Consider the following 13,709-nt stretch of genomic DNA (forward strand, 5'->3'; position numbering starts at 1 on the left):
GGTATGGCTGGCAAAACAGTTGCTTTCATGAACAAATGCTTCGTGAATGTCTATTACATGCTCGGCACCAGGTTGGCTGGAAGGATGCTGTCCTCTCTTTCACAACCACCTATTCCACATCCCACCTGAAGCTGTGCACTGAGTAGGATGGTCTTCCTACATAGAGAATAGCCATGCTGTGGCCAAGGTCTTTCAGGAGCTACCCTCCTTGTTGACCCTGTAAATGAGTTCTATGGGGCACACTTCCTTCTTCGATGCCTTGCAAGCTGTCATTAGGAGACACACATCAAACGACTATCATTATCAAAATCCTGCTAATCTGTTGAACATATAGAGTGATAAGAAGCTGGGCACTTATTAATTGAGAAAGGTTTCATTTTGTTTTTGAGGTGGGGAGCATTTAGATGTAGCTGACTTGGATTCAACCCAATGAAACCTCAAGTCACTATACCCCTACCCCTCACTCTGACTCCCACTGCAGACCTGAGCCTTCTGAGAGTGGAGAATCAGCCAAGGGGTAAGGATGTCTACTGTGAACATTATTTTGTTCTTTGAAAGGGTACGAAGTTGATGGTTTTTGTGTGTTTGTTTATTTGTTTGTTTGGGAGGGTAAGGGGGGAAGTGGGCCAGATGCCCCTGACATTTAAATGTCAATGCCAAAAACTCTCATAGACCTTGTCAGTCCAAATGAGGAAAGGAAATTGGCACTGAGAGAAATGGCAGAGTCACTTTCTTTAGGGAATCTGTAAATTGTTTTCAGCAAAACATAACTGAGAGGGAAAGCGTAAGAGAGGAGACAAAGATTCTCCTGACCACGGGCCAGGACAGATTAGCCCCTTGTTACCTGAAGGCAGCACTGTGAGCACCATATGCTGTGACTCGTCTGAGGCTTGCTTGACCCACTTGCTTGGGTTGCCATGCAGCTGCCACTCGGCCACTCTGCACCAGTAAAGCCCAGCATCCTCCATCTCTACCCAATGAAGCTGCAGGACAAACTCTGTAGAGGATGAACGGTAGCAGACCAGAGGCCTCCTGAGCTCCTCTTCGCCATACTCCAGCAAGCCATCATGCTGCAGGTGCACCAGCATTTTCGTTCCAGAATTTTCCCTGTTCCGGTACCACATCACAGAGAACAGGGAAGCTGAGCTGCCAGGACTCTCCAGGCTGCAGCGGATGGCCACCTGGCTGTGCTCGGTAGCATTCTCTGTCCTGTACTCTTTGGACACACGTACTTTACTTCCTAGGAAATAAAATGGCAATATGTTTGAGAAGAATCCAGATTTTTAGTTCGGATACTGCGTCTGAAAAATGTAGTTTTCACTGAGGAGATGCCTTCTTAAAATCCTTAGACATCAGGTCTTTCATCTGTAACATGTTTTTCCTTGACCTCTGTTCCTCCTCCACATTTGCTAGAACATTCTGTGCTAAGACTCAAACAGGCCATTTTCCTTCTTCAGCTTTATCTCTTGTCTGCTGAAAACCTGCCCGGGAACCTCCTAGCTTCAGTGGGTGTTCTGCCCTGCTGCTTTTACCCCTCCTCGGTCAACTCTTTCCTCTGCTTCCCAGAGGGATCCTTCAAAACTTCCAGCCATCCTCTCAAGCTGTGGATGGCACCAGTGCCCCTCGTTCTTAGCAGATTACCCTCCTCCCACACGCCCACACATCATCTCAGTTCTAGAGGCAAGGAAAGAGGAGGCTATCAGAGAGAATGAACATGTTTATACAAGTGTTAGACTACCATTCAAAGAGACACTAAATTACTGGATTAGACTAAGCTGTTTTTTTTATTATGTTCAATTAGCCAATATATCATTAGTTTTTGACACAGTATCCAATGATTCACCAGTTGACTAAGTTATTTGTTTTTTTTTTTTAAGAATTTATTTATTTATTTGACAGAGAGAGATCACAAGTAGGCAGAGAGGCAGGCAGAGAGAGAGGAGGAAGCAGGCTCCCCGCTGAGCAGAGAGCCCGATGCGGGACTCGATCCCAGGACCCTGGGATCATGACCTGAGCCGAAGGCAGTGGCTTAACCCACTGAGCCACCCAAGCGCCCCCAGTTGACTAAGTTTTAAACAGATTTTGACATTTACTTTTTTAAACGTTCCCCTCCTAACCAACAGGTGAGAACTTCGAAGGCCAGAATAGTCACAAACAAAATATAGAAATTATAGTACACACTAAATTTTTGACTCTACTACAAACATATTTATTAAACTGTCTTTAAAAGAATGACTTCAGGGGCACCTGGGTGGCTCAGTGGGTTAGGCCTCTGCCCTTGGCTCAGTTCATGATCTCAGGGTCCTGGGATTGAGCCCCACATTAGGCTCTCTGCTCGGTGGGGAACCTGCTAGCCCCCTGCCTCTCTGCCTACTTGTGATCTCTCTCTCTGTCAAATAAATAAATAAAATCTTTAAAAAAAAAAAAAAGAATAACTTAAAGAATGACTTCAGGGCACCTGGGTGGCTTAGTCAGTTAAGCATCTGCCTTTGGCTCAGATCATGATCCCAGGGTCCTGAGATCGAGTCCCCCATCGGGGTCCCTGCTCAGCGGGAAGTCTGCTTGTCTCTCTTCCTTGGTCCCTCCCCCTGCCCATGCTCTCTCTCTTTCAAATAAATAAATAAATATCTTTTAAAAAATAAAATAAATAAAAGAATAACTTTATCTGATCCTGGATTTGTTGCTGTTATTGTTACCACCTTGACTCTCTCCTTCCCTTCATGGCAAAGTATGTGATATATTAGTTTATATGATAGTGTCTCTGCTTCCTCATCTCTAATTCCTCCCTACTGGACTACAATCAGTCTTCCAGTCATGCTCTGGCTAAGATGCTCAGTATGGGCCCAATTTCTTAGCTCAAGACACTTTGTTTTGTTGTCCTCTCTGTGTGTTTTATCCCTGAAGTCCATTTTCTTCTTAAGTCCTCTCCTCTTTTGATTTCAAAGAAAATGTCTCTCCTACAATTCTGACCACTCCTTCGCAGTATCTTTCCCTGAGGCCTCTTCCTTAACTCACACCCGACACCAGGGTGCACAGTTGGCCACGCCCACCCACAGATACGTTTTGTTTGACACCCTCAGAATTTGAAAAGAACTCGGATTCGTTGCGTACATTCTCAAATGTGAGCGATGTCACACAAGAAAGATTTTAGGTATTTCTTGACATACTAAAAGATCAGACAATACTGAGCCCACATTTATGGATGGGAAGTGCTTGCTAGCTTGAGCTAAGGAGTGGCTGCCTCCTTAAAAAGGGTGCGCATACACTGTCAAGATCTGGCTTGGGCAAATGGGAGAAAGGGCTGCCAGCCACACAGATGGAGAGTGTTAAAGTATGCACGGGTCTCGTGGGATGGCAAGGATGATAATGCAATTTGGGACCTGCTGAGTGTAAGGGTCTCAAGGGCATCCAAGTAGAAATGTACAATAGCCAGTTGGGTAGAAAGATTTGGAGCTAAACATCAAGACTGAGAGCAATTTCATCGAAGGTGGTAGTTGAAACCAAGGAAGAATTGAAGAAGTTCTGAAGCAAGCAGAGAATAAGAAGACAAAGGGGCCCAGGATCTGTCCCTGAGGAACACCCACATTTAGCAGGGAGAAGAAGGGCCTGAAGAACATGGAGAAGAGGAAGCAGAGCAGCAGGAAGAGATCCCAACGCTAAGCTATTGTCTTGCTCTGCTGCCCCCAAATGAGAGTAAGCTCCTTAAGGCAAGAGCTGTGCCTTATTCCTCTTGGTATCTCTAAACGTTCATTATAATCTTATTTTTGGATGTTACGTTGCAAATAAAATTTTAAGCACCACTTATTTGCATTGTGCTGTTGGATCTCAGCCAGTTCCCAAACCTTCGCTGTGACATTCATTTAATTTTAATAAACATTGGAGGTGACCTAACTAACACCGAGTGATCTAATGAACCCTGCCCACATTTCAACCACAGCACTCCTAGACCAATGCAAATGGATGGAACTTCTATTACATCTTTAAAGATCTCCTGAGGAAGAGGAGACTCCCTCAGTAAGCCATTCCAACAGTTAACTACTCTTATTCGCCTTATGTTTAGGCAGCCAAATGTTGAAAAGCAATTTCTCCACACATCCCTATAGAGTTGTACAGTTTCTGTTCACAGTGGGAGAAATATGCTTCGTATTACTCTTTCTTTGCCAAATTACAGTAGAGCCCCACTGGAATGACACAGCTTGTTATTACAGAGATCTAGAGATACGACACACTAGGTAGCTCCAGAGACCAGGCTGCCAGGATGATAAGCAAACCAAAGGGATCTAGTCCCCATCCAAGCACCTTGAAGCCACGGACTGATTCACCTTAAATGATACCTGCTTTCTCTGCTGGGCTACCAGGTCCTGCATTCATTGTGTAGGTAGACACTCTTCCTATGACCCTGGGTCATAGTTCTACCTTCACATAACCACTCTAGAGAAAAGCTGCCCAAGAAAAGACGGAAATCCCATAGAAAGACATGTAAGAATACACTTGCAAGGTTTACCTGTGGGCCTGAGTTTCAATTCTGTCAGACCCGACTTCTTTTCTCCAAGCTTGTGCCAAGTGCCATTTGTAGACAAGAGCCATTCCTCCACAGTGCAGTGGTACTTGCCCTGATCGCTGTCTTCCACATTCAAAATGTGTAGCTGAAACAAGTCTCGGGAAACTTTCTCGGGGTAGAATTTTTGTTTTCTCCTTGGGGTGTGAAATTCATCCCCATATTTTACAACATTGGTTTGGTCCATTTGCAGGATCCTCAGCCAGATTGCGTTAGTGGAACTGGGAAAGAAGTACCAAATGACGGCTAACTGAAGGTCTCCAGTGGACTGGGACAAGATGCTACATTCTATGTTGGTGTTGGAGTTGATGAGGATCTCTCGGACTTGACTGCTTGAGTTCACTTGCAGCTTGCTCTCTAAATTAAAAGAATGGTGACAGTAACTTTTGTTACTTCACTAGAAAATAGAATTTTAAGGTAGAAGGGACATTAGAGGTCAACTAAGGCAATGCATCCTACATTCATTGGATATAGGCATTCCCTCCTGCACAGTCCCACTAACTGCCCACAAAGCCTCTGGATAGCTCACCAACTGACAAAGCAGCTCGTTCCATCTTTGGACATCACTGCCACTAGAGAATTCTTTCTGATGTCAACTTGGATTTTACCACTCTGTACCTTCCAGTCACTGGTCCTGGTTCTACCCTTAGCTGGCAGAGTAGGATAGGGAACATGGGGCAGGATGGAGTGTCATACAGAAAACCAATCTCTTCCACATGGTAATGCCTCACTAACAAAGCCTAGATATTTTCTCTTCTGTCGCATTTTATAAATCAGTGAGGAAAAGTGGCCCTATTAATGCTTTGTTTGTGTACTCACTCTCCAGAATACTCCTGGATTTACAATTTGCTGACATGTCCTTGCTTGTTTTTGCCTTCAAACATGGGTAAACAAGAGGTAGTTGTAGGTGGGCTATTAAAATTGTATGTCTCTTTGAAGCCAGTTAATGGGAATCTCATACAGATATGGAGTCAGCTATCCTTTTACTCTAGCAGCTTTTCTGCTCTATCAGAAAGAAGATTGCTACAACCTGCTTTCCAAACCTTATTCTAACTTCTTGCTGTTATCGCTAATTCTACTTTTGTAATGGCTTCTTGAAGTTGCCAGGAGGTCTCTTTCCTCCTCCTTCAACAAATACGTATTAAGCACATACTGGATTATGTGCCAGACCATTCCAAGCTCTGTGGATACCTCCATCAGCGGGTTCACAGTCTAGGGAGAAACTAGTGCAGGCACAGAAGTTTACAGATTACAACACTGTGTCAGCCAAATGTGACACAGGTATGCAGAAATGGCTGTCAGAGCCCAGGGCAGGACTATCTAACTCAAATATGGCAGTGGGGAGAGGCTTCCTGGAGCAGAGATCTCCAGGCTAAGTCTTAAGAGTTAATAGGAATTTGTCTGGTGGAGAAAAGGTTAAAGAGTTCACACAAAACCCATGACTTGAACAAAGACTAAAAGTGAGGGAGAACATAGAGTATTTGAAAACCTGCAAGTAGTTTAGTGGGACTGGAGCTCAAATTCAAGATGGAAAGTAGAAGATGATGCTGGAAAATCATAATGTAAAGGCATAAATGTGCCAGGTTATAAAGGATCTTGCAAGCTGTGCTATGGGAGTTTGGATAAGGTGGATAGGGAGGTGTTGTGGTTTCTCACCTGGGCCACTGGTGGTGGATTGTATATACATGGAGAGCAGTGTAGGAGGAGTAGCTTTGGAAGAATAAAAATAGTGCATTTATGTTTGGACTTACTAAGTGTAGATATGCCTCAGAGCTAACTGCATAACGAGTCTGGGGATCAAGAGGAGACTTTCAGGATAATGGATTTGAGAGTCGTCACTATGTAGGTTGAACCAGGGGAAGGAATAAGCCCACTTCAGGAAACTGTATAGACTGAGAAGAAAACAAGCTAAAGCTGAAACACAAAGGAATGGACCTGTGAAGGAGGAGAAATCTGCAGAAGAGAATGAGAAGAAACAGAGTGTTAGGAAAGAGACCAAGAAAATCTGATGTCATGAGGCCAAGGAAAAGGAAAGTTTCAAGAAGAAGGGATTGGGTTGACGATTTTAAATACCATAGGAAGGACAAAGCAATTAAGGCATGCGTTAATCAACAAGGAGATTATTAAATGTCGCTCAGCAGCAGAGAGAATAATGGCTGCCACCATGTCGGACCATCCTCTTGGTACGTCAGGCACTGTCCTGGGCACATTACATATATCACCACCTTTACAGTGCACAGCAGCAATTTAGGGATGAAGTACCTACACTAGGGCAGAGTGAGTGACTTGCTCAACGCTAAGCCACTCCCTGGTGCCTGTCAAGTGGCAATGACTTCAGAGTCTCTTGAACACAATGTCTTTAGAGAACAGAAGTCATAAAAGAAGATACGTTAACCCAGCGTGACTTTGCCCAAGGTTGTGTCTTACTTTTTTTACCTCTGCTGTTTCACCAGCTGATGAGGTAAATTCTATTTGACTATAATCAGATATTCTCTCTTTACATTAACATGTTAAATCAAGAGGATAAATGTATTCTAATGGAATTGACATTATCCTTACCAGTAGGGGAGACATTGCAAACATTTAATGATCAGTAAGGCACAGGCAGTGACCAATCCAAAGAATGCCTCCCTCCCGACCAGAGCTGGTCCAAGAAGCCCCCTGTTGTGCCACATGATACCTTTCACTTGCTGGGTAGGGGGGACTTATGGAAAGAGGGGGATGGTGCCTGGAGCAACAGTAACTAGTAGTCCGTGGGGAGGTATGTCAATGCTTTAACAACAAGTATGGCTGTCCCATGTGTACTAACTTCATGTTAGCCTGGATATCGGTTTTATTCAGTGCTAACTTACACAGTCAAAACATAGGGGAGGAAGGTATTTTATGTTTTAATTCTATAACTTGCCCTAAATAAGAGAAAGGTGTTTGTTTGATTTTAAAGCAAGGATTAATTTCCAGTGGTGTTTACCTGGTAGAGCGATGGCTATCATCAGTGAGTGAGAGATGGCAGAAGCTCTTGCGGGGCTGCTTGTGCATAGGGAATTTCTGACATAAACTTCGACTTTACACTGATAGACTCCTGCTTCTTCCTCAGTGGCATCATGGATGAGGAGTTGAGAATGAAACGAGGACTGGAGAACGTTTGTCTTCTTTTGGAACTGAGCTAGGTCTTCCCCCCACTCAATAGTGCCATTATGGGTGACTCGAACAAGTAGATGAAAGACTTGAGATCTCGATGGCTGGAACAGCCACGTCACAGTGAGTGGCACCCTGAGGTTGGCGTAGTCAGCCTCCACTACGCAGGACAAGCCAAAGGTCTTGCCTAATTCTACTTTGGGCTGACGGCTCATCAGCTTAACCCGTAAACTTGACTCTGTGGGCAGAAACACACGGGAAACACCAATGCCAATATGTTTATCAAATCAAAGTTCTCCTACCTACCGCCTCTTCATATGGAACCATGCATTCATACATGGGGAGCTCCAAATATTGGGGGCTAAAAGTTGACTCACGGTACAGTCTGTCCTGAATTCTGGTTTCAGTTTTCCAAAGTTGATCCTATTCTGAGAGCGTTCCTAGCAGGAACAACAAACAGGCAGTGTTTCTCCAGCCTGCCGCTTAGACAGCTGCTACTGAATAGGTGGAGTGCTCTCCCCTCCCCAGCCCTACCCCTGGATGGTGGGCCTCCCCTGATTTCCACTCGTGGGCTCAGCGTCTCTCTGGCGCACAGGCTTGAAGAGATTCTGCAAGCCCAGAGCTGCAGCTATAGAAGCCTGGATATACAAAACTCACGTCCACAGGCACAGGTCCTCTATATGTCCACTCTAGCTCATAGGCTTTTTTGTTTAGCTCCAACCAACAACCAACAAGTGGCACCCTACACATGATCCTTATAAAGAGGAGTAAACTTTAGAGACTGATGGACAGACATGGCAGCCAGAGACTATGCTCTGTGTCCTGGGGTGCACGTGCCACAAAGAGGGGTTTCGGGATGACGCACAAATTCCACTGCATCCCACCGTCAAGAAGGTACTGCTGATATATTTAAGTTTAGAACAGGATTTCTTCGACACTTACCCAGAGACTTGACAGTGACTGCCAACTTCTGAGTCCAGCTCCGACCTCTGGAGTGGCTCTGGGTGCCCTCAGACACTCGGCACTCGTACACACCGCTGTCTGTGATGCTGGTGGGGCTGATCTCCAGCTGGAAGGTGGCCCAGTCCATTTTCTCCAGCCTCATGGCGCCCCGGTTGTTGAGTTGCTTGTAGGAGGCCCCCAGCTGCACGGCACCATCTTGTTGCATACTGGCCACCAACTCCGGCTGTGCCTGGCCTTGTGGGAGGTGCCACCATTCCACGGACAGGAGACTCACAGCCCCATCTACCTTGCAAAGAAGCGTTAATGTCTCTCCTTCCCACATGGCTTCCCGCTTGTTCTTGGTGGATAAGACCACATTTCTTGCTATGGGTTACAGATTTGAGAGGAAAAAGAAGTATTTCAAGTAAATGAAAATTTTACTAAAACACAGTGAAATCTCTTTAATTAGGCCTTGACTGGTTTGTGACAAATCAGATCAGGCTGTTGACTGTTCTTACCACCCCCAGAAAAGAGATTTGCTAACCACTTAACTAGTGGCAATAAGACAGCAGAAAGAATATCAGGAGCACTTATTTACACTTAAACAATTTATAACTTGCCTTTATTTTTAGTGCTTTGTTAAATCAGCCCTTCATTAAGAACATCTAGTTGGGAAAACATCTGGTAATATTTTGTTAGATTAATTAGGGTGGGTGTATGAGCCTAAAAGTAACAAAGCTGTGTTTATTTAAATTTTTAGTCTTTTAGAATTTTATATTTCATAGATCAAAATGACATTGCTCTCCCTACTTATTTTTCCCCTAATTAGTATGTGTTGTGAACAGGAAAGGAGTATTGGTAATTAGATTTCTTTTCAAAAACTACCATTAGGGGTACCCGGCTGGCTCAGTCCATAAAGCATGGGACTTTTGATTCCAGGTTCATGAGTTCGAGTTCCACCCTGGTTGTAGAGTTTATTTAGACAACAACAACAAACAAAATACTGCCATTAAAAACAATTACTAGAAAAGAAAAAACAATTACTTGGGGGGAAAATACACAGATAGATACATTTCCCTTCTTCAAATCACATATTCTCATACATACACTATTGGTTGAAGGAGATCCTTCTTTTATCTGAACTATAATGTTAAATTACAAAATATAAATGGCTCCCAGATGGGAAACTCAGAATGTATAGAAATGCAAACACTCATTCAACAGATACTTCCCGTGCAAGGCTTTGTCCTGGGTGCTTTGTGGGCAAAGCAAAGAGACCTCAGTAGCTCATGCATCTCAGGTTTAAGGTCAAGGTCCTGGGAGTCAGAATTTATCTTGGGCAACACAGTTGTCCTCCCTGACCCTTGATTTTCTTTCCTGTATATACAAACGTAATAGTAGCACCTACCTTATCGCATTGCTGAGATGACTAAAAGTGGTACACACCCAAGGGTTTAGCCTGGCTGGCAAGGGAAAGTACCCAGTAAAGGGGAGCTATTAGCATTGAGAGGTACTTAGTGAAAGTGAGGTAGTTCAAAGCCAAAAGATAGAAAACAAAATAGAATTGGGATGAGAAATCTCAATAGGATCTAAATGAATTTGCAAATTGTTTTTCCCTGCTGGGGAAGGAGCTGGGTCTTCTCCAGCTCTATGTATATACGTAGATGAGGTACAAAGGCAGAATGAAGCCTGATGTCCACAAGTACATCCAATACATGTATTTAATATTTTAATTATCCAATAATACAATTAAATAATTAAATGATAATTATTTAATAATTATTAGTTAGATAATATTTAATACTCTATATCTATATCTTTATCTGTATCTGTATCTATATATGCAAACCTACTTCCAGATTTTGGGTAGTGAAGGCAGGATTATACTTAAAGTTCTTTTCAAGTTAAAAATAGACTCAAACTGAAGTTTAGAAAATAAAGAGGAAATTATTACTCATAATCTCACGACTTGAATGTAACCATTATGGTTAGTTTCAACTAACATCAATTTTTTTTTTTAAAGAAAAAAAATGAGGTCTCCTTAGTTCTTTACAGTCATTATTGCCTCTTGGTAAGAAGTAATAATCTTATCAAGTACATGTAAGTTACACATTCACAGTGGTAGTGAGTACCCCCTTCTGTTTAAAATATTCATAAAATATGAGTTTCACGATAAAACTGCTCAGACTTTGGTTTGACTTTCAAAACCGAATGCTCAACAGAATCCTTAATAAATCTGCTAATAACTTTTTCTGTTTCCACATACCAGGCCCAGTTTGGACTCCAGCCTACACAAAGAACTATATTTCGCTTTGGAAGACCATCCTACGGACAGGCTTGTGATCTGAGGACCACAAAGCACACCTTCAGGTCCCTCTGGCACAGATTCCCAAATGCCAAATTTAAGAAAGGTTTACAGATCTGTTTCAGCAGAGACTGAGATGAATGAAGCAGAGATTACGCTTCATGTAAATATGTAAACCCGCCCACACAGTTCTTCCTGAATCCTAGAAAGTCAGACCAAATGTTTAGTGTGAAAACTAACACCAACACACTTCCTGGCGTGCCATCCTAGGCCAAGGCTTGTGCTTCTTCGTTGCTCGCAAACAGGGCAACAGAGAAGAGCATGAAAGGGAAATTGATCTATCTTTGGAGATGCTACCAATGAGCAAGTGAAAACGAGAGTATCTTTATTTTTAGCTGGGTTTTGTTTTGTGCTCTTGGGCAGTGGATGCTTCTAGGCTTTGAGTATAACACCCAGCCCAGAGCATCCTAACATATGTTGTAGATTTGTCTGTTTTCTCTGCACACAATAAACACTGAGCGTTCACCACGTTTAAGATTGTCCAATCTTCATAAACTTGAAACAAGAGCTGAGTGGCCTTCCATGTCCATGCCTATGGTAGCTACGTGGACCTGTTTGGACAGGCACCTCGCATTATAGCAAAATGCAGGGAATTGAGTCTGCCTGCTATCATTTACCTCTTCATTTCTTATTCTGAGTCAGGCTTTGATGCAGAATTAACACGTACTCTCATTCCCTGTATCAGGTTTAAGCGAACAGAGGATGGACAAAAGACATCTGAAAGATGTTTGTGGGGCGGGGGGGCACAATGCAGGTGTTTCATCCACAGGAAGGAGGCCAAGTGTCATTCTTTCCCCTCACCATACTCGCATCACACAGACAACAAAGAGAAGACGGGGGTTTCATTAACGCTGGTGCTTTCCGCGTGGAGAAAAACCCAACGTACATAAATGAGGACTGATGGCAAATAGAATCAAAGAATCTAAGACAGCAAGAGGGGACTTCAGGGCAATCTAAATGTATGTCATTATTTTATATTTAAGGAAGCTGAGATTTAAAGAAGTTAAGCCTTGGATCTGTGGTCACAGCCTGTTTAACGGTCCCGGAATAAGACCTAGGTCTTCAGCCAGTTTGGTGTCTTCTCTTTTTAAAAAAAAAAAAATTTTAAAGATTTTATTTATTTATTCGACAGACAGAGATCACAAGTGGGCAAAGAGGCAGGCAGAGACAGAGAGGGGGGAAGCAGGCTCCCTGCTGAGCAGAGAGCTCAATGCAGGGCTAGATGCCAGGACACTGGGATCATGACCTGAGCTGAAGGCAGAGGCTTTAACCTACTGAGCCACCCAGGGGCCCCTTGGTGGCTTCTCTTAACTCCACCTCAGAGTGATGGGACTGACACTGGACTCTCCAGGGGTGTGTCTGCTGTGTCCAGGGAGGCAGCCTGGCCTCACAAAGGGCGGAAGCAGAGAGCAATCCGGGCATGTCTGGCTCTGACTTCACATACCTGCTGGCTTCCTCAGATGCACGCGGCTGTCTGGGGACTGCTTGCTCTGAAGCACCTGCCAGGAGCCCATCGGAGCTCTTGCCACCTCTGCCACGGCGCAGCTGTAGGTGCCTTCGTCCTCGGGTCCCACAGAGAAGATCTTGAGATAGAAAGCTTTGGGGCTTATCTTTGAAACCTGGAGCTGTCCTTGACTTGCTCTCTCTCTGTAGTCTCCCTTCAGGTCCAGAACACCCCCAGCGTCCATGCGGGCCATCTCATTACCATTGAAGAACCAAATGCCCTGAAGCCATGGGTCCCGGCCACCACCTACAACCAGGCAGACCAGTTCTAAGGAATTCCCTGCAGTCCATGCGCTCTCAGCTGAAATGTTGATGTGAAAATCTCTCACTAGGAAACAAAAGCAACACAGGTGTTTAGAGAAGCCTCGGCATCTGTCCTTTCAGGACCACAGAGAGATAATACCCCCTGTAAGGGTAGTGTGGGGATTGCATTTCATGTGGGAGTCAAGCTCTGAAGAGGAAGTCAGCCAAAGCAATGCCTAGAATCAAAAATGTCCTTGCCTATTCCTTCAGTCTTTCAGGAAGAGCAGCGCACATAGCTTTTCTGATTGCAATCCTATTAAGCAAGATGTATGCATAGAAGTATAAAAAAGTAGGGTATCTTTTTTGAATAAAAAAATATAAAATATTTTATAATATGTTGAACTGCTATAAACTGTGACTGCTTTGCTCTCTTTTTTGGGGGGCTAAGACTATCCAGTGGAATTTTCCTAAGTTAAAGCCATGTGACGTGACGTATGACAAATCCACAGCTAACTTAACACCTAATGATGAAAAGCTGAAAGTCTTTCCTCTAAGATCAGGAAAAGACATGGACGTCCACTCTCACTAGTTTTATCAGACATAGTACAGGAAGCCCTAGCCAGAGCAGTTCGTCAGGAAAAAATAAATAAAGAACATTCAAGTCCAAAAAATGAAGAAAAATCATCTGTTTGCAGATGATGTGATCTTATATATAGAAATCCCAAAAGCCTCCACCAAAAAACGGTTAAAACTAATGATTTCAGTAAAGTTGCAATATACAAAATCAATATACAAAAAAAAAAAATCAGTTGCATTTCTATGCACTAGTAGACACAGTATTGGAAAAAGACATTGAGAAAACCATTTCTGCAGATGGCCAATAAACACAATGAAAAGATACTGAACATCACTCATCGTCAGGGAAATGCAGATCAAAACCATAATGAGACATCATCTCACACC

At 43.5% G+C, this 13,709-nt stretch overlaps 1 protein-coding gene across 1 annotated transcript in view; it reads right to left on the bottom strand.

The window, feature by feature from the left end:
- The window catches only part of CD101 (CD101 molecule), a 39,331-nt gene that overhangs the window by 9,762 nt on the left and 15,860 nt on the right, over window positions 1-13,709 (bottom strand). Inside the window, exons 4-8 of the mRNA XM_032360601.1 lie at window positions 12,445-12,831; window positions 8,636-9,019; window positions 7,527-7,931; window positions 4,505-4,915; window positions 845-1,240 (exon numbers count right to left, since the gene is read on the bottom strand). Of these exons, the coding sequence (XP_032216492.1) occupies window positions 845-1,240; window positions 4,505-4,915; window positions 7,527-7,931; window positions 8,636-9,019; window positions 12,445-12,831 (1,983 nt within the window). The remainder of the gene's footprint in view (window positions 1-844; window positions 1,241-4,504; window positions 4,916-7,526; window positions 7,932-8,635; window positions 9,020-12,444; window positions 12,832-13,709) is intronic.

Source organism: Mustela erminea, chromosome 10 (assembly GCF_009829155.1).
Source record: "Mustela erminea isolate mMusErm1 chromosome 10, mMusErm1.Pri, whole genome shotgun sequence".
NCBI lineage: Eukaryota > Metazoa > Chordata > Mammalia > Carnivora > Mustelidae > Mustela > Mustela erminea.